The sequence below is a fragment of the Pseudophryne corroboree genome, chromosome 1 (assembly GCF_028390025.1).
Source record: "Pseudophryne corroboree isolate aPseCor3 chromosome 1, aPseCor3.hap2, whole genome shotgun sequence".
Taxonomy (NCBI): Eukaryota; Metazoa; Chordata; class Amphibia; order Anura; family Myobatrachidae; genus Pseudophryne; species Pseudophryne corroboree.
This window is the reverse complement of record NC_086444.1, coordinates 320,912,526-320,924,956: the sequence shown is the minus strand read 5'-3', so window position 1 is coordinate 320,924,956 and position 12,431 is coordinate 320,912,526. Positions and strand designations below refer to the sequence as shown.

The 12,431-nt window shown below is 46.3% G+C and overlaps 1 protein-coding gene across 1 annotated transcript in view; it reads left to right on the top strand.

Moving 5' to 3' along the window:
* The window catches only part of UBC (ubiquitin C), a 246,704-nt gene extending 242,699 nt beyond the window's left edge, over positions 1-4,005 (top strand). The window contains 2 exon segments of the mRNA XM_063964594.1: positions 1,631-3,872; positions 3,875-4,005. Coding sequence (XP_063820664.1) covers positions 1,634-3,872; positions 3,875-3,987 — 2,352 coding nt within the window. The 5' untranslated portion in view covers positions 1,631-1,633 and the 3' untranslated portion in view covers positions 3,988-4,005.
* The last annotated feature ends 8,426 nt before the right edge of the window (positions 4,006-12,431 follow it).

Below are 12,431 nucleotides of genomic sequence, written 5' to 3'. Positions count from 1 at the left end.
CGTACACATTAGGCTATTCATTCTAGGAGCGATATCGCCTAATGTTGGCCATCCCAGGCTGGGCTGCCAACAGTGTGCATACAGTTATATCGCACGGTGACGTCGTGGCCTGCCCGAACATGCAGCATCAGACTATATGATTGAGTTGCATGTACAGACGACGGGGTCGTTAACGACCCCCAGAAGTGCACATCGGCCGTCGTTGGCAGCATACACACTGGGTTATATTGTAAACTATATCGCTCAGGAGGGTAAAAAGAAGCTATATCGCTTACCAAATAGCCTAGTGTGTACAGGCCTTAACATGTTGGTCCTAGCTGGATAATTTTCTGAACAATTAGTGTGATCTTTAGATCTGTTCCCTGTGACGAGTGTTATTGATCACTACTTTTGAAACGCAAACCTTATTATTTTAATAATAGCATTTGGCAAGCGATTGAATTGGTCTACTCTGGCTGCTTATGTTTTGCCAAATTATAACTGAATTGAATTGCTGTTAAAAAAACAAAACAAAAAACGATTACCATCTAAAGGGGTGAGTAAATAGTTTTCTCATGTAGATACTACTAGGGCAGTGATGGCTAACCTTGACACTCCAGCTGTTGAACTACATATCCCAGCATGCCCTGCTACAATTTTGTTATTTGGCCATGCTAAAACTGATGCAGGGCATGCTGGGATGTGAAGTTCAATAACAGCTGGAGTGTCAAGGTTAGCCATCAAGGCACTAGGGGGTGCAAAACAGCAATTAAATAGTTGCTCTGTTTAGACTTCTGTTGGCTGTGGAGAAGACATTTCTGACATTTCTTCTTGCAGCCTCTTGAGGTGCAAGAAGAAATGTCTGTGGGTTGGGAGCCCTAACCACTGCTTTAACCCATTTTGGACCGGGTGGGTAGCTTTCTACCTATTTTTCAAGATTTGTGTGTGGGGTTGGCTAATCTGGTAGAATCTCTTTTTTTTTTTTTATAATAAAATATTGAAGTGCTTGGTAGAAAACTACCCACCCAAGCCAAAATGGGTTAAGCTGGGTATACACTAGATGTTTTGGACAGTGGCATTTTGAGACGAATTTGAACAAATCGTCCTCATCCAGTGTGTACATACTATCGTGCACTGCTGTGTGTTGTTTATGGCATCCTGAGATCTGCCTGCAGTTTATGAATAGCCCCTAGGAAAAGTTATGCTGGGTACACACTGAAGCGATCTTGGCCCGAGCTGCTGTATCATGCCAAAGCTGAACAACCCTATCGGCCGTATCACTCTTTGCCACCGTAGAGTATTGGTTAACAAATTGTCAATGGGTTGGGCAGTGTTTTCCAACTGCAGTCCTCGGGACACCTTAACTGCATATATCCTTAATTCATGCTTCAGCACAGATTTATACATTACTGGCTGGCACATTTTAAAAGATCCGCAGATTACGCTAATTATTTCACTTGTGATTCTATGTGAAAATATGAACTTGTGCACTTTTGGAGTTTCTTGAGGATTGGAGTTGGGAAACGTTGATGTAGGGATTTAGTTAGCACAACATTGGTAAAAAAATGTCTTCATTACAGAACATCTGTAAACCCTTTCCCTTATCAGTTTCACAAATTTAAAATGTATATATTTTTTTATTTTCTTTTAGAACATGCAGATCTTTGTGAAAACGCTTACTGGGAAGACTATTACATTAGAAGTTGAACCAAGTGACACAATTGAGAATGTCAAAGCTAAAATCCAGGACAAGGAGGGCATTCCTCCAGACCAACAGAGATTGATATTTGCTGGCAAACAGCTTGAAGATGGCCGCACCCTGTCTGACTACAACATTCAGAAAGAATCCACCTTGCACTTGGTTCTCCGCCTGAGAGGTGGCATGCAAATATTTGTGAAAACCCTCACTGGCAAGACCATTACCCTGGAAGTTGAGCCAAGTGACACAATTGAGAATGTAAAGGCCAAAATCCAGGACAAGGAGGGCATTCCTCCAGACCAACAGAGGTTGATATTTGCTGGCAAACAGCTTGAAGATGGCCGCACTCTCTCAGACTACAACATTCAGAAAGAATCCACCTTGCACTTGGTTCTCCGCCTGAGAGGTGGCATGCAAATTTTTGTGAAAACCTTGACCGGTAAAACAATTACTCTAGAAGTTGAACCAAGTGATACTATTGAGAACGTGAAAGCTAAAATTCAAGATAAAGAAGGCATTCCCCCAGACCAGCAGAGATTGATATTTGCTGGCAAACAGCTTGAAGATGGCCGCACCCTGTCTGACTACAACATTCAGAAAGAATCCACCTTGCACCTGGTTCTCCGCCTGAGAGGTGGCATGCAAATATTTGTGAAAACCCTCACTGGCAAGACCATTACCCTGGAAGTTGAGCCAAGTGACACAATTGAGAATGTAAAGGCCAAAATCCAGGACAAGGAGGGCATTCCTCCAGACCAACAGAGGTTGATATTTGCTGGCAAACAGCTTGAAGATGGCCGCACTCTCTCAGACTACAACATTCAGAAAGAATCCACCTTGCACTTGGTTCTCCGCCTGAGAGGTGGCATGCAAATTTTTGTGAAAACCTTGACCGGTAAAACAATTACTCTGGAAGTTGAACCAAGTGATACTATTGAGAACGTGAAAGCTAAAATTCAAGATAAAGAAGGCATTCCCCCAGACCAGCAGAGATTGATATTTGCTGGCAAACAGCTTGAAGATGGCCGCACCCTGTCTGACTACAACATTCAGAAAGAATCCACCTTGCACCTGGTTCTCCGCCTGAGAGGTGGCATGCAAATATTTGTGAAAACCCTCACTGGCAAGACCATTACCCTGGAAGTTGAGCCAAGTGACACAATTGAGAATGTAAAGGCCAAAATCCAGGACAAGGAGGGCATTCCTCCAGACCAACAGAGGTTGATATTTGCTGGCAAACAGCTTGAAGATGGCCGCACTCTCTCAGACTACAACATTCAGAAAGAATCCACCTTGCACTTGGTTCTCCGCCTAAGAGGAGGTATGCAAATTTTCGTGAAAACCCTCACTGGCAAGACAATTACCCTGGAAGTTGAACCAAGTGATACTATTGAGAATGTGAAAGCTAAAATTCAAGATAAAGAAGGCATTCCCCCAGACCAACAGAGGTTGATATTTGCTGGCAAACAGCTTGAAGATGGCCGCACTCTCTCAGACTACAACATTCAGAAAGAATCCACCTTGCACTTGGTTCTCCGCCTGAGAGGTGGCATGCAAATTTTTGTGAAAACCTTGACCGGTAAAACAATTACTCTGGAAGTTGAACCAAGTGATACTATTGAGAACGTGAAAGCTAAAATTCAAGATAAAGAAGGCATTCCCCCAGACCAGCAGAGATTGATATTTGCTGGCAAACAGCTTGAAGATGGCCGCACCCTGTCTGACTACAACATTCAGAAAGAATCCACCTTGCACTTGGTTCTCCGCCTCAGAGGTGGCATGCAAATATTTGTGAAAACCCTCACTGGTAAGACCATTACCCTGGAAGTTGAGCCAAGTGACACAATTGAGAATGTAAAGGCCAAAATCCAGGACAAGGAGGGCATTCCTCCAGACCAACAGAGGTTGATTTTTGCTGGCAAACAGCTTGAAGATGGCCGCACCTTGTCTGACTATAATATTCAGAAAGAATCCACTTTACATCTTGTCCTGCGTCTGAGAGGTGGCATGCAGATCTTTGTGAAGACCCTCACTGGCAAGACTATTACTTTGGAAGTGGAGCCAAGTGACACCATTGAAAACGTGAAGGCCAAAATCCAGGATAAGGAAGGTATTCCTCCAGATCAACAAAGATTAATCTTTGCTGGCAAGCAGCTTGAAGATGGCCGCACTTTGTCAGACTATAACATTCAGAAGGAATCCACTCTGCACCTGGTCTTGCGTTTGAGGGGTGGTATCTAATCCGTGACAATCGTCAAGTGCTACAATGTTCTAAACACCCATGCATTTGTTGCGCTTTGTTTCAATAAAGTTCTTGCATTCCAAAACGTTTGTCTTATTTTAAACATAATGATTAGGTTGTAAATGTAAACTAATGGGCTGTGGGGAGGTAGGAATTTATTTCTTTGCACTGTCAGCACTACCGTAAATAGCTGATATATGGGCAGCCCTGGATACATTTCTTCTTTAATTCTCAACCCCCACGATAAATTAGAATGGCTCCAGAGGGGTTTTCTCGATAGGGGAATAATCCACCTATATTTTGGTTGTATTCATTTATCCATGGTTCATTAAGGGTGACGTTTTGGAATGATATGGCTTACTAGATGCTTGACCAGGAGTACAGTATCTATAAATGCCAAGATTTGGTTTAAATACTAAACAAGGAAACTTTTTACACAGTAACTTTGTAACCAAATGTGGGAATAATTTAGATTTTATACTTCCATCTGAACAATTTTAGTATGCAATCCCAGTCAACCAGAAATTAAGCAACTTGCATAAAACCAATGTAAAGTGTTTAGATGTCTGGATGTAGTAGTTCATGCTTTTGCATAACTTTCTAATTTTGAACATACACAATAGTGAGGGGCAGTTAGAGTGCTAGTTCTGAAATGCCAGTAGTCTAGGCCCTTGTAAATTAAGTGGTCTGACAAATTACCTGTAATTTGCTAGTGTGATATGCAGGTATGCACATCTGTTTACCATATACCAGGATGTCCTAACTGCGGCCCTCCGGCTGTAAAACTACATAACCCAGCATTCCCTGACAGTTTTGCTGTCAGAATGCTGGGATGTGTAGTTTCACAACAGCTGGAGGGCCGCAGTTTGGACATGCCTGTCATATACAGTATCCTCTAAATTGAAGATATTTCTGGCTCCCATGCAAACCCTGAACGGTAATCTGCAGGGTAAGTGGTTGCATAACATACCATCTAGTAACACTATGAACAGCACACTAATTCAATATACTTCAGACACGTAGGACGCTATCCTATTAGCCCTGGTGCTGCTTCGGCCTATCAAAATGGATGGCTATTGCAGTGTGATTTATAGTAATTATTGTGGTATCTAATTAGAGGCTCTGTTTGACCGAAATTGGACCCGCGATCGTGCGAAAACACATGGGATTGGGAATATGTCCCTGATCATGTGGTGTTGCAGCTCATTATCGCAGATTATGCTTCAGGTGTTTGAAGCACCCAAAGCATAACCCTGTTAAGTGCTGCCATCAGGAGGAAACGATGCTGGCATCAGGAAGAATAGGATGGCCCCTGGCATTTACTGTTTGCTGAAAAGTACAGCTGCTAATATGATAGTGCCCTTAATGTGCTTTTACTGCACTTCAAAAATGTTTACTAATGTTTCTCTATCGTCCTAGTGAATGCTGGGGTTCCTGAAAGGACCATGGGGAATAGCGGCTCCGCAGGAGACAGGGCACAAAAAGTAAAGCTTTAGGATCAGGTGGTGTGCACTGGCTCCTCCCCCTATGACCCTCCTCCAAGCCTCAGTTAGATTTTTGTGCCCGGCCGAGAAGGGTGCAATCTAGGTGGCTCTCCTAAAGAGCTGCTTAGAAAAGTTTAGCTTAGGTTTTTTATTTTACAGTGAGTCCTGCTGGCAACAGGATCACTGCAACGAGGGACTTAGGGGAGAAGAAGTGAACTCACCTGCGTGCAGGATGGATTGGCTTCTTGGCTACTGGACACTAGCTCCAGAGGGACGATCACAGGTACAGCCTGGATGGTCACCGGAGCCTCGCCGCCGGCCCCCTTGCAGATGCTGAAACAAGAAGGTCCAGAATCGGCGGCATGAAGACTCCTCAGTCTTCTTAAGGTAGCGCACAGCACTGCAGCTGTGCGCCATTTCCTCTCAGCACACTTCACACGGCAGTCACTGAGGGTGCAGGGCGCTGGAAGGGGGGCGCCCTGGGAGGCAATGAAAACCTATTTTTGGCTAAAAATACCTCACATATAGCCTCCGGGGGCTATATGGAGATATTTAACCCCTGCCAGAATCCGTTAAGAGCGGGAGACGAGGCCGCCGAAAAAGGGGCGGGGCCTATCTCCTCAGCACACAGCGCCATTTTCCCTCACAGAAAGGCTGGAGGGAAGGCTCCCAGGCTCTCCCCTGCACTGCACTACAGAAACAGGGTTAAAACAGAGAGGGGGGGCACTAATTTGGCGTTAGAAATATATAAAAAAGATGCTATAAGGGAAAACACTTATATAAGGTTGTCCCTATATAATTATAGCGATTTTGGTGTGTGCTGGCAAACTCTCCCTCTGTCTCTCCAAAGGGCTAGTAGGTCCTGTCCTCTATCAGAGCATTCCCTGTGTGTGTGCTATGTGTCGGTACGTGTGTGTCGACATGTATGAGGACGATGTTGGTGAGGAGGCGGAGCAATTGCCTGTAATGGTGATGTCACTCTCTAGGGAGTCGACACCGGAATGGATGGCTTATTTAGGGAATTACGTGATAATGTCAACACGCGGCAAGGTCGGTTGACGACATGAGACGGCCGACAAACAATTAGTACCGGTCCAGACGTCTCAAAAACACCGTCAGGGGTTTTAAAACGCCCGTTTACTTTAGTCGGTCGACACAGACAGGGACACTGAATCCAGTGTCGACGGTGAATAAACAAACGTATTCCTTATTAGGGCCACACGTTAAGGGCAATGAAGGAGGTGTTACATATTTCTGATACTACAAGTACCACAAAAGAGGGTATTATGTGGGATGTGAAAAAACTACCGTAGTTTTTCCTGAATCAGATAAATTAAATGAAGTGTGTGATGATGCGTGGGTTCCCCCCGATAGAAAATATGGGCGGTATACCCTTTCCCGCCAGAAGTTAGGGCTAGTTGGGAAACACCCCTTAGGGTGGATAAGGCGCTCACACGCTTATCAGAACAAGTGGCGGTACCGTCTATAGATAGGGCCGTCCTCAAGGAGCCAGCTGACAGGAGGCTGGAAAATATCAAAAAGTATATACACACATACTGGTGTTATACTGCGACCAGCGATCGCCTCAGCCTGGATGTGCAGAGCTGGGGTGGCTTGGTCGGATTCCCTGACTAAAAATATTGATACCCTTGACAGGGACAGTATTTTATTGACTATAGAGCATTTAAAGGATGCATTTCTATATATGCGAGATGCACAGAGGGATATTTGCACTCTGGCATCAAGAGTAAGTGCGATGTCCATATCTGCCAGAAGATGTTTATGGACACGACAGTGGTCAGGTGATGCAGATTCCAAACGGCACAAAGGTGTATTGCTGTATAAAGGAAGAGGAGGTATTTGGGGTCGGTCCATCGGACCTGGTGGCCACGGCAACTGCTGGAAAATCCACCGTTTTTTACCCTAAGTCACATCTCTGCAGAAAAAGACACCGTCTTTTCAGCTTCAGTCCTTTCGTCCCTATAAGAGTCATATCTGCCCAGGGATAGAGGAAAGGGAAGAAGACTGCAGCAGGCAGCCCATTCCCAGGAACAGAAGCGTTCCACCGCTTCTGACAAGCTCTCAGCATGACGCTGAGACCGTACAGGACCCCTGGATCCTACAAGTAGTATCCCAGGGGTACAGATTGGAATGTCGAGACGTTTCCCCTGCGCAGGCTCCTGAAGTCTGCTTTACCAAGGTCTCCCTCCGACAAGGAGGCAGTATGGGCAACAATTCACGAGCTGTATTCCCAGCAGGTGATAATTAAATTACCCCTCCTACAACAAGAAAAGGGGTATTATTCCACACTATATTGTGGTACTGAAGCCAGAAGGCTAGGTGAGACCTATTCTAAATCTAAAAAAATTTGAACACTTACAAAGGTTCAAATCAAGATGGAGTCACTCAGAGCAGTGATAACGAACCGGGAAGAATGGGACTATATGGTGTCCCGAGACATCAGGGATGCTTACCTCCATGTCCCAAATTTGCCCTTATCACTAAGGGTACCTCAGGTTCGTGGTACAGAACTGTCACTATCAGTTTCAGACGCTGCCGTTTGGATTGTCCACGGCACCCCGGGTCTTTACCAAGGTAATGGCCGAAATGATGGTTCTTCTTCGAAGAAAAGGCGTCTTAATTATCCCTTACTTGGACGATCTCCTGATAAGGGCAAAGTCCAGGGAACAGTTGGAGGTCGGAGTAGCACTATCTCGGATACTGTTACAACAGCAGGGGTGGATTCTAAATATTCCAAAATCGCAGCTGATCCCGACAACAAGTCTCCTGTGCTTAGGGATGATTCTGGACACAGTCCAGAAAAAGGTGTTTCTCCCGGAAGAGAAAGCCAGGGAGTTATCCGAGCTAGTCAGGAACCTCCTAAAATCAGTGCATCATTGCACAAGGGCCATGGTAAAAAAATGGTGACTTCCTTCGAAGCAATTCCAGTCGGCAGATTTCATGCAAGAACTTTTCAGTGGGATCTGCTGGACAAATGGTCCGGATCGCATCTTCAGATGCATCAGCGGATAACCCTATATCCAAGGACAAGGGTGTCTCTCCTGTGGTGGTTACAGAGTGCTCATCTTCTAGAGGGCCGCAGATTCGGCATTCAGTTTTGGATGTTGGTGACCACGGAGACCAGCCCGAGAGGCTGGGGAGCAGTCACACAAGGAAAAAATTTCCAGGGAGTGTGATCAAGTCTGGAGACTTTTCTCCACATAAATATAGCTAAGGGTAAATTTATAATGCTCTAAGCTTAGCAAGACCTCTGCTTCAAGGTCAGCCGGTATTGATCCAGTGGGATAAAACATCACGGCAGTCGCCCACGTAAATAGACAGGGCGGCACAAGAAGGAGGGCAGTGGCAAAAACTGCAAGGACTTTTCGCTGGGCGGAAAATCATGTGATAGCACTGTCAGCAGTGTTTCATTCCGGGAATGGAAACTGGGAAGCAGACTTCCTCAGTAGGCACGACCTCCACCCGGCAGAGTGGGAACTTCATGGGGAAGTTTTCCACATGATTGTAAACCGTTGGGAATTACCAAAGGTGGACATGATGGCGTCCCGTCTGAACAAAAAACGGGACAGGTATTGCGCCAGGTTAAGAGACCCTCAGGCAATAGCTGTGGACGTTCTGGTAACACCGTGGGTGTACCAGTCGGTGTATGTGTTCCATCCTCTGCTTTTCATACCTAAGGTACTGAGAATTATAAGACGTAGAGGAGTAAGAACTATACTCATGGCTCCGGATTGGCCAAGAAGGACTTGGTACCCGGAACTTCAAGAGATGCTCACAGAGGACTTATGGCCTCTGCCGCTAAGAAGGGACTTGTTTCAGCAAGTACCATGTCTGTTCCAAGACTTACCGCAGCTGCGTTTGACGGCATGGCGGTGGAACGCCGGATCCTAAGGGAAAAGGCATTCAGGAAGAGGTCATTCCTACCCTGGTCAAAGCCAGAAAGGAGGTGACCGCACAACATTATCACCACATGTGGCGAAAATATGTTGCGTGGTGTGAGGCCAGGAAGGCCCCACGAAGAAATTTCAACTCTGTCGATTCCTGCATTTCCTGCAAACAGGAGTGTCTATGGGCCTCAAATTGGGGTCCATTAAGGTTCAAATTTCGGCCCTGTCGATTTTTCTTCCAGAAAGAATTGGCTTCAGTTCCTGAAGTCCAGAAGTTTGTCAAGGGAGTATTGCATATACAACCCCCTTTTGTGCCTCCAGTGGCACTGTGGGATCTCAACGTAGTTCTGGGATTCCTCAAAACACATTGGTTTAAAACCAGTCAAATCTGTGGATTTGAAGCATCTCACATGAAAAGTGAACATGCTCTTGGACCTGGCCTGGACCAGGCGAGTGTCAAATTGGTGGTTTTTTTCTCAAAAAAGCCCATATCTGTTTGTCCATTCGGACAGGGCAGAGCTGCGGACTCGTCCCCAGTTCTCTCCCTAAGGTGGTGTCAGTGTTTCACCTGAACCAGCTTATTGTGGTGTCTTGCGCCTACTAGGGACTTGGAGGACTCCAAGTTGCTAGATGTGGTCAGGGCCCTGAAAATATAGGTTCCAGGACGGCTGGAGTCAGGAAAACTGACTTGCTGTTATCCTGTATGCACCCAACAAACTGGGTGCTCTTGCTTCTAAGCAGACTTTTGCTAGTTGGATGTGTAATACAATTCAGCTTGCACATTCTGTGGCAGGCCTGCCACAGCCAAAATATGTAAATGCCCATTCCACAAGGAAGGTGGGCTCATCTTGGGCGGCTGCCCGAGGGGTCTCGGCTTTACAACTTTGCCGAGCGGCTATTTAGTCAGGGGCAAACACGTTTGTAAAATCCTACAAATTTGATAACCTGGCCAAGGAGGACCTGGAGTTCTCTCATTCGGTGCTGCAGAGTCATCCGCACTCTCCCGCCCGTTTGGGAGCTTTGGTATAATCCCCATGGTCCTTTCAGGAACCCCAGCATCCACTAGGACGATAGAGAAAATAAGAATTTACTTACCGATAATTCTATTTCTCGGAGTCCGTAGTGGATGCTGGGCGCCCATCCCAAGTGCGGATTATCTGCAATACTTGTACATAGTTACAAAAATCGGGTTATTATTGTTGTGAGCCATCTTTCAGAGGCTCCGCTGTTATCATACTGTTAACTGGGTTCAGATCACAGGTTGTACAGTGTGATTGGTGTGGCTGGTATGAGTCTTACCCGGGATTCATAAATCCTTCCTTATTGTGTACGCTCGTCCGGGCACAGTATCCTAACTGAGGCTTGGAGGAGGGTCATAGGGGGAGGAGCCAGTGCACACCACCTGATCCTAAAGCTTTACTTTTTGTGCCCTGTCTCCTGCGGAGCCGCTATTCCCCATGGTCCTTTCAGGAACCCCAGCATCCACTACGGACTCCGAGAAATAGAATTATCGGTAAGTAAATTCTTATTTTTATTAGAAATGGAGCATTACATCTCAAAGGTTGTATAAGTAATGTTTCTCTAACGTCCTAGTGGATGCTGGGGACTCCGTAAGGACCATGGGGAATAGACGGGCTCCGCAGGAGACATGGGCACTTTAAGAAAGAATTTAGATTCTGGTGTGCTCTGGCTCCTCCCTCTATGACCCTCCTCCAGACCTCAGTTTGAATCTGTGCCTGGACGAGCTGGGTGCTGTTCAGTGAGCTCTCCTGAGCTTGCTGTAAGAAAGTATTTTGTTAGGTTTTTTATTTTCAGGGAGCTCTGCTGGCAACAGACTCCCTGCATCGTGGGACTGAGGGGAGAGAAGCAGCCCTACTCTCTGCAGATAGGTCCTGATTCTTAGGCTACTGGACACCATTAGCTCCAGAGGGATCGTACACAGGATCTCGCCCTCGTCGTCCGATCCCGGAGCTGCGCCGCTGTCCCCCTCCCAGAGCCGGAAGACAGAAGCCGGGTGAAAGAAGCAAGAAGACTTCGAAATCTGCGGCAGAAGACTCCAGTCTTCACTGAGGTAGCGCACAGCACTGCAGCTGTGCGCCATTGCTCCCATACTACACCCACATACTCCGGTCACTGTAAGGGCGCAGGGGGGGGGGTGGGGGGCGGGCGCCCTGGGCAGCAATTAGAGACCTATTTGGCAAAAGTTTGCATATATACAGTTGGGCAATGTATATATGTATGAGCCCCCGTCAAAAATTGTACATTAAAGCGGGACAGAAGCCCGCCGCTGAGGGTGCGGGGCTTCTTCCTCAGCACTCACCAGCGCCATGTTTTTTCTCCACAGCACCGCTGTGAGGAAGCTCCCCAGCAGATACACGGTAGAAGAGGGTAAAAAGAGAGGGTAGGCACATAATTAGGCGCAAAAATCAATATAAACAGCAGCTACTGGGTTAACATTAAGTTACTGTGTTATTCCTGGGTTAATAGCGCTGGGGTGTGTGCTGGCATACTCTCTCTCTCTGTCTCTCCAAAGGGCCTTTTGGGAGAACGGTCTTCAAAAAGAGCATTCCCTGTGTGTGTGGTGTGTCGGTACGCTTGTGTCGACATGTTTGACGAGGAAGGCTACATGGAAACAGAGCAGGAGCAAATGAATGTGGTGTCTCCGCTGACTGCGCCGACACCTGATTGGATGGATATGTGGAAGGTTTTAAATAATAATTCCTTGCATAAAAGGTTGGATAAAGCTGAAATCTTAGGACAGTCAGGGTCTCAGCCCGTGCCTGATCCTATGTCGCAGAGGCCGTCAGGGTATCAGAAGCGCCCACTATCCCAAATTGTTGACACAGATACAGACATGGATTCTGACTCCAGTGTCGATTACGATGAGGCAAAGTTGCAGCCTAAATTGGCTAAATCCATCCGTTATCTGATTATAGCAATGAAGGATGTGTTGCACATCACAGAGGAAACCCCAGTCCCTGACAAGAGGGTTCATATGTATGGGGAAAAAAGGCAGGTGGTGCCTTTCACATGAGCTAAATGAGTTATGTGAAAAGGCTTGGGAGTCTCCAGATAAAAAACTGCAGATTTCCAAACGGATGCTTATGGCGTATCCTTTC